Below are 10,874 nucleotides of genomic sequence, written 5' to 3'. Positions count from 1 at the left end.
AAGTACTTGTAAAACAGGCACAAGGATGCAACATTGTGGTGAAGGGACAGGGGTTGGAACTTGGTTGATAGTATGGGACTTGATAGTATTGGAGACTCTTTTTTGGAACCTTTGTAAAAAGGAAAGACTAATGGTAGATGCATTAGCCGAGATGGGGTAACAATACTCCATGCATGAACAAATTGTGACTTTGTAAAGATATAGGATGTTGTCTGCTCTGAGACATTTTCTAGCATGCTAGAGGGAGCCCACTTTCTTTGCAGGAATTTTATCAAGTTTTACATGTGGCCAAGCATTTGTATAGAAGGCTCTGTCTGTACGTGACACTCAAGTTTAGGATATCATTTTTGTTTTTTTTCTAAATGTCCAAATTAAATAGATACATTTTAAGAATATCCGTTTTTATTTTTATCCTGTCTTGTATTTCCATATCTGTCAAATACAATTTATGTCAAATAATGAATAATAATTACTTGCAACTTTCTAGAAAATTTTATTTCAAAGTAAATTTTAACAACTTTTCTCATTGAAAAGAAAATAAATATTTTGTAAAATACATAAAAAAATTATAAATCAACAAATTAAAAAAAAATAATAATAATTTAAAATTATCAAGTGCTTTCACAGTATATATGGAAGCCCCAAAATAAGTATCATAAATATCCCACAGTTAAATAGAAGTTACTTAGAATAGAAAAAAAGTCTAAACATACAAAGTGAGTTAAAAAAAAATATATTGTAAACTGTCTGAAAGAGGAATACAGAATCATAACCTACCAACAACAGAAACTGCTTAATGGAAAACAAGGCATGATTAACAAATGTAGACATACTAGCAAGTTCTTGCTTTGTCAACTAGTTCTTGATTTGAAAAAATGTTGATGTGAATAATTCATATATATCTAAATATCTAAGTATATTGGGTTTACAACAATATTGTAGCTATTCCTTTGCCATAAGCGATGTGTGAAAGAAACCCTAGGAAAAAAAAACTTTTTTATTTTAATAACAAATTTATTATTAAAATAAAAAGTTGTGAATTAATGTTTTAAGCTTCTTTCCTTAAATTTTAAAAATATCTGTTTTTATTTTTAGCATGTCTTGTATTTCCATATACGTCAAATACAATTTATGTCAAACAACTGTTGTAACCGAGTTGTTACACTATTTACATAACTAGGACTTGTTAGCCATTTTGAAATAGCATTTTTAGATTCGTCCATCAGTTTTTTAAAGAGGCTCTGTCTGCCAATTTATACGTTGGTTCGACACACTTCTGTTTGAAATAGTATTTTCATTACTAAACATGCAGATTGAATGAACGTATTTTAAGAATCGCTATTCTTGTCTTTTTTTATTTAAAATAGGAATCAATTAAGAGGTTTATGCAGTTTGCTTTAAGCATTGTTCAGTATGTATATAAAGGAAATTTATAGACGGTAATACAATGCAGAGGTGTAATGGGTTGATACAAACTGTAGCAAATTAACAGTAGAACAAGATATGCAAATTCACCTTTTATTAATACAATATATATGTATTTGTTTAACTTGTGTCTGTGTGGTCAGATGGAAGTTCCATAGTATATGATGTTTCAGGAAAAACTCTTCTTCGGATAAGTGTTCAGATATAGTTTAAACATGCATACGGGACTGTTGTAGATGAGAGCAGTTTCACAGTAATTGAAATGGACCTGGAATTAATTTCAACCTGCATAACTCGTTTCACGATTATAATTTGCTTCAATTTGTGTCAATTCATTACACCTCTGTGTCAAATTTCCTTCTGTAAATTACCTTTATAGAAATCAATTAATTTTTTTTATATTTAATATAAATTCTCTGCTGCTATTTCATTCATAATTTGAGGGAAGTGTAGATTCATGCCTTTTCAAAAATATTGGTGCATACATGAAAGACTACATTTATTGCAAGATTCGAATTTTGTTGAATGTAAAGTTAAATTTCAGTTGTCAATTAATTTTCAACAATGGGTCGTCTAGACATGCGTCATATTATCCATAAGGGCGACTAAACTTCAGCTGAGGGAGCCTACTAAAAGCAGGAGCCCATGCAAAGTTTTTACTTTCTTTGATTGTTAAATATTAATATTATGAATAGAGCAACTGTGTATCCCTGAAATTAATTCATAGCAATCCTCTTTGATATGAAACACACTGAAATATTATAAGAAAATGTATGAAAAAAGAGTATGAATTTTGTTGAAATGAATTAGCCCCCAAAAGCTAAAAAACTAAGAGCCTAAGTATGACTCGATATGTTACTGTTCGAAAACCGTCTTTATTCCAGATAAAATGCCCAAACATTGAATTATCGAAATAACATTTGTTAACATTTGGATTTACAGTTTCCTGGTGGTCATTATGAGATCTTTCATTTTCAAAAAATAAAAATACAAAACAAAAGAAAAAAAAACATTACAAATATCAATTCATTGTATTGGCATTACAATATAATCTCAAACCATCATCAACATTTTTTATAATGATTAATGAAAATTAAATTATTTTTTTAATATCAGTTTAAAAAATGATTGTAGAAAAAGTGTATATTTATAAACCAAAATAAGGCAATTTGAATACATAATTTCAATGCTAATGAATTTTTCAAAAAGAATTTTCAATAAGTAATTACCATTCGAACATATATATATATATATAAGCAGAAGTTTACTGCTCGTGACAAGAGTCTTCAGATAAATGCCTGCAGATCTTTGTTTTGTGCAATCCGACTAATAAACTGCTTATTTAACTGTACAAGTTGACCTACTTCATAGCAGCACAAATACTGATAAACTGGAAGAATGTAAGAATGAGGCAGTGGAATTAGGTTTTTCTTGTCTACATGTGTAGACTTATTTGTGCATACATATTGGAAGGAACAAACATGCAATCCAAAAACAAACTTGTATCAAAAAGCAACATCTTCAACAATATGACACAATATCATAGCTGAAGGGTCACGCTACTTTTAAGCGAGGCATCCTATATATCAAGCATATTTTTATATTTGCTCGTATTGAACAGAGCACTTTTTTTGGATATTTTCTTTTCTTTTCTTTTTTTTCAGCTCTATACATTCATTTCAGTTTTCCAACAGGTTGTCTAAATATATATATATATATATATATATATATATATATATATATATATATATAAAATCGGAAGTAAACATACCAAAGATGCATTTACATTATACTCATGTTATTTCATTAGTAGTATAATTTATCTTACACATGTTTCATTGAATGGTGGAAATTCATGAAACAACTTATATATTTCCTCGGAAAAAAGACATACTTGGAGATCTTTTTCCTTGGATTAAAAATATATATGCATACACATAATCATCCTTGGATATACATACATATAATCATCCTTGGATTAAAAATATATATACATACACATAATGATCCACAACATAGTGCTTCGCTGTATCACAGTTTTCCAGTGTGGTAAGCCAAGCAGCGAAACACACTGAGATAGAAACCCAACTATTTTAACAACAGGCGGATTTCTTACTCATTACATTACCAACACAAGCTATAATGTCAGTGAAAAATAAATACTTACATTAAGCATTATTTCAGCAACCAAGAGTGCTTTATTCTTTTGCATAAAGCTATGCATTATTGCTAATAGCAACTTTGCTAGAGTGTTCAACCACCGAAGGTGGAGGAGAAGCATATATAGCTATCCACATTTTGTTGACTGTTTCGCTTTATTACAGCTCTTCAGTGTGGCTAGACAAGCAAGTACTTCAACTGGAGATCAAAATTATAGAAGCCATAGAAAAGCATGAAATGTCTGTCCTTAATTCCCAAAATACAATATACAAAACCAATGTAAGAAACAAAAACAAACCAAAAGCCATTGAAATTATCAACAGTTTCTAAAATAGCAACTGTCAAGCATTTGTAAAATATTTTTATTAAGGCAACTTAATGGTTCATGCTCTGATTTTTTTTAAAATGCAATCAATTCTTTAAATAGCAAACGATGAAAAAAAAAAGTTTGTGCTGCTGCCATTATTTAAAAAATTCTCCTGAGATTTAATTTGTAATAAAAGATACAAAACAGCATTTGACACTAACAAAAAAGCATACATTTATATTCTGACAATGTTTCAGGTCATCGACAATTGTTCATCAAAATTGATGTCCTGAATATAAAAACTAAAATAAGAAAACTAATCCAAATATAAGTAATGCGATTAACAATTCTACATGTGAATATTTAATGTTTTTATTTTAACCACAGAAGAGAGGAACTGCTAGAAAATTAAAGTAATAGTGAAGTTTTCCTTTTCGCTCTGCTATTTCATAAGATTCATACCATTCCCTAATTCTTGAATTCTGCATACCAAGTTCACAGAAATAATCATCAGCTCTCTACCTGTACTTCCTAGATTAAATCTGTAAATTTAAATTTCTACTGTGATTTTTACATTTAGATATCTTTTCATGAAATTAAAATCATGTTACAAAAACTGATGACAACTGAGAAATTACTTGCAACAGTCATTTTTATTTTTACATAAATAAAGCATTTGCTTTTCATAAATCGTATGTTCAATAAAAAATAATCATAATATAATTTGACAATGTAGACAGAGGTAAAAATGTAACAAATGTTTAATTTCATTAGTTTTTATATATAAAAAACAATGTCTTTCAAAACAAAAAAAAAAAGATGACCGATGTACACGAGTCGGATCCACATTGCCAAATAGGGACCGGCTTCAATGTCGAACATGCCATGCTGTGCTATTATAGGCACCAGCTACAATGTTGAACGTGCCATGATGTGTTATTTCTTCATGTTTCTAGCCATCCAATGTTGTTTCTAAATGGATTTTGTCATACTATTTTTATTATTTAAGAATTTTTGATAACAGTATCATGCATTGTTTTAATTAGTAAGAATTAAGGCAGAAAAATAAAATATGTAAAGATTTGTAGTGGGTGTCCAATTTCTAATACGAACCAATTTTGGAACCACTTGATGTTTTCAGTTGAAACCTATAAAAGTTGACTTTTTTAAGTTGGACTTAATATAAAAAATTACCTATTTATATAAAATAACTCGAAAAGCACTAAGTGCAAGCCAAATTAAAAAAAAAAAAAAAAGGCCACAGGCCAAAATTCTTGTAAAAAAACAAAACACAGCTAAATTCACGAAATTTGGTCTACAAACGTCAAGTGGTTCCAAAATGAAGAAATAATAACACAGCATGGTGCGTTCAACATTATAGTCGGTGCCTAAAGAAATGCATGATGCGGTTATCAAAAATTCTTAAAACAGTATGGTAAAATCCATTTAGAAACAACATGGATGGCTAGAAACATGAAAAAATAACACATCATGGCACGTTCAACATTGTAGCTGGTGCCTATTTCGCAATGGAGGTCCAACTCATGTATGTTGGCTAAAAAGATGTCTTTCCCTTAAATAATCTGACATCTATGGTTTTGATTTTTTTCTTTAACAAAACGTTCTTCACTCCCTTAGAATGACAATAATCACATGCAAGTGGAAGCAGAAAATGGCAAGATTATTACTTTCATACTTGTCACTTATTAAAAAAAAGGGACGAGATTGGTTGCCTCCCTTGATTAGAATTATGATTTCATATTTATCTCCCTTGTAATTTTGTCCGAAATTTATAGACTCGATATTGAATTTTTAAATATAAGCTGTTTTGTGTGGATCAGTCAATTTACTATAATTACTTTATTCACTCATTTTTTTTTTTTTTTTTTTTAATTATAATACGACTTTAAGTAAAATATGTTTTTAGGAGTAATACCGAAAACGAATCCATTGTAAATAATAAGCGACCATACATTTGGCACTTACCATTATTTTTGATAAAATATTTCTTTTTTAAATTGCTCAATTTATGTTTATTATCTATTTTTTAAGTTATGAATTTGAAAAAAGACATACAAAAACGCATTTGTTTTTTTTTTCACAAAAAATATTTTTTAAATGTAGATTGTCCCACACATTGAGAGGCCTTTAAAATATTTGTACAGCATTATGATTACAAAATTAGTTTCACTGCATTCACCACTATCTGGAAAATTGTTACATAATTTACTGCCAAAAGTTAGTCTAAACAAAGAAATCTAATGCAATATTTTCATCCGATCCTAAATTTTTAATAGCCTACAATGAAATCAATTACAAAAAATGCTACTGTGTTTTTTTGTTTTTTTTACTGAAACTAAATGTAAATGTTTCAATTTAATGTAAATGCATGAAGGGAATAAGGAAGGTCATAAATTAATCACAGCGTTTTTTTTATATGTTAATAAAATTTTGTTGTGTCAAGTTCAGGCAAGTACTAATATAACCTCCTAAAAAAGATGGAAGGAGGTTTATTTTGTTTATTTGTTTGTTTTTTTTTTAAACATAAAATAATTCCAAATAAATAAAAACATTTTTCAATTCAATAAAAAAATTTAAACCAACTCAACATATATTTCTGAAATACGAAAAGCATTTAATCTCTGAAACTTCTCTCCAAGTCTAATAATACTAAATTAACTATAACAATGGCATAATATAATGTACATAAAATGTCTTTTTTACTCATTCCTTTTCACACTGCTTTTTCAGCTATCTCATTCTGATTCCTATTTAGAATTCGACTTATGATGCACAAAGCCATTACAGGAGGAAGATATCATATTCCAAAAATCATATGAATTCATTAACTAAGAAAATCAAAATTTACGATTTTTAAGTAATTAAAAAGTTTTAATTATTTTGAATCTCGATAGTTGAATTGAGCTATCGACCTTGAATTTTAAAATATTCTAAAACAATATGGTGGTTTCTGGCTCCCATTTCACTTCATCATAAAATTTGATTTTCTTAATTAAAAAAAAATAATTACTTGATCAATTTGTATGATTTTTGGAGTCTGACATTTTTGTTCCATGATAGGCATGTAGATCAAAGATTTGTCTGTATTTTTTTAAATTAAATTGAATTCTAAAAAAGAACCCTCTTTTTTTCCCCATCCCTCTATTTTTCTATTTAACACATTTACATACTTCTTTCTTTAAGTCCATTATTTACATCTGTATCTTACATTCTACATCTGTGCTCCAATTGTTAGTGTTGATTTAGTATTATTAAACTGTTCTAGTTTTCAGAAGAAAATGTAGAAAAATTATAAGTTAATTATAAATAAATATTTGTAAAAAGTACCGGTTTTATTAAAAGCAATCTTCATCACTGGCATATTTCTTTAAAGTTTTGATTTTGCTTAATCAGATTTTGTGTAAGTGGGTACTGAAGTAAGCATGCTAATTAGTGTTGGGTGAAGGTAGAGACCCTTTAAACAATGTAGGAGAAGGAGGAGGAGAGATTGAAAAACAGTTTATTCCTATCACTTTCCTTATTCCCTTTTCCACAAGATTTTTTTAAAAATCATTTTTAGCTTCGTTCAGATCACTAATCATCTCTCTCATGATGGAAGATTCCTGGCGGTTCTGGTTTGGACACGTAAAGTTTTCGGAGAGTATTGTTCATCATGTAGTCCACCGAATGGTCAATTGGTTTCACGATGAATGGAATGCAACCAAGCCCAATGAATGTTGTTGTCCATTTGCGTATGTTTGTTGGAAGAGTTGAATTTCTTTTCAAAAGGTAATTGCTGAGAGCGCATACACGGTTGATAGTAAAACCTGGAATAGCAACAGAGGCAAGGCCTTGCCAGATGACAGTGTCAGCCATGGCAATGCCTCGTTCTTTTATTGCTGTTGAAGTGTCGGTTACTTTCTGAAAAGAAAAGAAAATGATAATTTTAAAGTGATGAAATTGACAATCTCTCCTTGTTATGCTGTGGTGATGATCTACCTTATTTTGTGACCCTACGGGCTCTTTTAAACACTATGTATAAAGAATCCTAGAACAAAATTTTTGAGTGGTCTCTCTGCAGCTTTAGTTGCTTAAAGACTCTGGACTGCTAAATATTAACTCAGGATCTATTTTCAACAATCAGTCCAATGGAAATTGAGCTATTTTGGTATTTTTTATTTTTCGATATTGTCGATAGAGGTTGATCCTCCCAACCCTTGCTTCCCCTTTTTGGGGTGAAGTAAGTTTATTGCTTACTGTCTGAGGCATCCTGACTGGAGAATGTCGAAAAGGCTGCTGAAGTAATTTTTAATAGGCTAGAGTGCCCTTTTTTTAAAGGCATCGTTTTGATTTTCTCTTCCGACCTTGTAGTAGGAAGGAAGTAAATAATGCGTTCTCTCTGCAGCTTCAGTTACTTAGAGACTCTGGATTGCTAAATATAAGTTGCAGACTTATTCTTGATAATCAGTCCAACTGAAACTTTGCCATTGTGGTGACCTGAAGGCCCAGTTTCAGTTCAAAGTAGTCCATCTTTTGAGGCCTTTCCTTACCGTTTTGGGAAGGAGTTAGTTTATTGTTAACTGCCTGAGATATCCCAACCAGGGAATACTGATGGGAATGCCTTGGCAATTTTTAATAGGTCAGAGTGCCTCTTCTTTATGAGCACTAGCTTGATTCTCCTTACCTTCCATCCTTTCCAACCTTGTGTCACATCCATCTACATTGAAAAGGAAGTAAATATCAGCAGTTTTTCTGTAACAAGGTATTAAAGTACACCACTGTGTTATCTTATCGGTCTTTCAAGTTCACAACACTTTCTTATTTAGTTCTCATATATATTCCCTTTCATATATACTTTGTGCAATGAACTATTTTAAGATCAATTTTTTGTCTCAAAAATACAAAATATTTCAGTCAAATTCTACTTTAAAACGAACGAACAATCCCTATTTTAGGATGAAAAATTAATATTAAAAGGTTGTTCATTTCAATCAGCAGATGGACTCAGAATTGCTTGGGTGTAAAATATGCAGACAAATTTTTATTTAAATTTATACAAGTTGTAATAAACACTACATAAATTCTTTAAAATCCTCTGTTCATAATAAAATCTTAAATTATTGCCATTTTACAGATTTTAAAAATAAATCTTTGAAAATGTCCAAATCCCAAAATTTTTTAACATTTATGTTATATAGAGTACCCGTCTCAGATGGATTTATAATGCATGAACATATTCATTGGTTGTTTTGTTTTACGATACATCAACCTTTTCCAGGTTATTTAATGCCAAATCTAGTAATTTTGGAAAATACTTTTATTCTTCGAGTTCTTTATATTTTCAAATATTTATTCATGATGTTTAGTTTGATTGTTTTGTAGAAAGTAAATTGTAGTTTTTGTTTTTGGCTTTTCAGAATATGATTGAGTTTTGCAAATGAAAATAAAACAAAAATAAAATCAATGTTTGGTGCAATTTTTTTTTTTTCTTTGTCAGGAAGCCAGTATCCTCAGATAGCCTAATCTGGTAGCACCAGATGCCCTAACAGGTATTACCGCTCTAAGATAAAGTAGATATATATATATATATATGCAATGGTAAGTATTTCTTACAACCCCCAAATGGGGCCTCCCCACTGGATGTCTTTTAAAGTCATACCTAGTATCGGAATATATTCAGGTTTTTTCTAAAGTGCAAGATATTAAACCTTTAAACATTTCAATGCAATTTATTTTTGTTAAAAATATTTCTTATAAAGCAAATTGAGTGAAAATGGAATTTTTACAATTGAATTTAAAAATTTGGAGAAATGTTAACTTTTTGGTGTTAAACCCTTAAAGACAGTTTTAAAATGATTAAAAATTGTCAAAATCAATAAAATCTTGCATTATTTTCAGTTAAAATCTAATTAAAAATCAGAGTTAAAAAAATTTCAGTTGTGACCTGCTACTAACTGCAAGGCATTACCATTTTTTGTTGATATGTCATATATTGGAATCTAATGCAGTAAATAACGATTAAGTTAGCTAATGTGAATTTTGACAGGGATCACATTAGTACAGGTCAAGATAACCCAGATCTGTAAAATAGATGGTTCTCAAGGTTGAATGGAAGATGGGTAACAAAGGTCAAACACATAGTCGAACGATATGAGGAAATAATGACAACATTTCTTCAAGAGAGAAACAAAATGAATGTAAAAATCAGTCTCACTGTAGAAACCATGGTGATAAGATACGACTCAATAAAGTGAATAATCTAAGATGAATGTCACCTTGATGTTTGCTGGTTGCTTTTCTTAATGCTCAAGTTTATTTTAATTTTATCTTTTCCCTTAATTTCCTGTAATAAAATATTTACATTTTTGGAAAAAATTCAATGAAGGAAAGACTGTTGTTAAAAATTTTGTTTTGCAAAAAAATTGAGAGAAATATTGAAATTTAAATCCCATAAATTCTTTTAAGTTCTTTCATATGTTTTTTGTTTTGTTTTTCTTTTTTTTTTTTAACAATCTAGTCATGATACAAATATATTTTTCCAACTGGTGTTGCACGCCAGTTCTTTTTTCTATTTATTGTTTTTAAAATTAGAGTTTTTTGGAGAGTTTATTTCAATTATTTACGGTATTATTTGGTAATTAAATTAATTGAATAAAATTGTTTAAACATGACATTCTTAAAAAAAAGTTGGTACTTATATAGTATTTAGCACAAGTGAAAATTGCAGTTCCAAATAAATTAACAGAAAAGTTTGCTGATATACTTACATGTCAGACAAAAATATGTATCTATACAAAAATTAAGAAAAATTATTCGATAGAATTTTAATTAAAAATAAAAATTAGTTTTATCATATTTTGTCGATCTGCCATTAATAAGAACAGAAATCCCATAAAGCAAGAGGAGATAAATTGGTGCACTTACACTATAATAACGAAATTCGAAATTTTTAATATTCAATTTCAAGGCAAACCAATTGTCT

General features: G+C 29.3%; 1 protein-coding gene across 2 annotated transcripts in view; it reads right to left on the bottom strand.

Annotated features, from left to right (window-relative positions):
• Positions 1 to 477: 477 nt before the first annotated feature.
• Positions 478 to 10,874, bottom strand: part of LOC145291027 (mitochondrial fission process protein 1-like) — a 58,678-nt gene continuing 48,281 nt past the window's right edge. For both annotated transcript variants that reach the window (XM_080136536.1, XM_080136542.1), the window contains exon 3: positions 478 to 7,813. In XM_080136536.1, the coding sequence (XP_079992662.1) occupies positions 7,487 to 7,813 (327 nt within the window). In that variant the 3' untranslated portion in view covers positions 478 to 7,486. The remainder of the gene's footprint in view (positions 7,814 to 10,874) is intronic.

This window comes from Euprymna scolopes, chromosome 2, assembly GCF_053919585.1.
Source record: "Euprymna scolopes isolate OS-2025 chromosome 2, ASM5391958v1, whole genome shotgun sequence".
NCBI classification, from domain to species: Eukaryota; Metazoa; Mollusca; class Cephalopoda; order Sepiida; family Sepiolidae; genus Euprymna; species Euprymna scolopes.
This window is presented reverse-complemented; position numbering and strand designations above follow the sequence as displayed.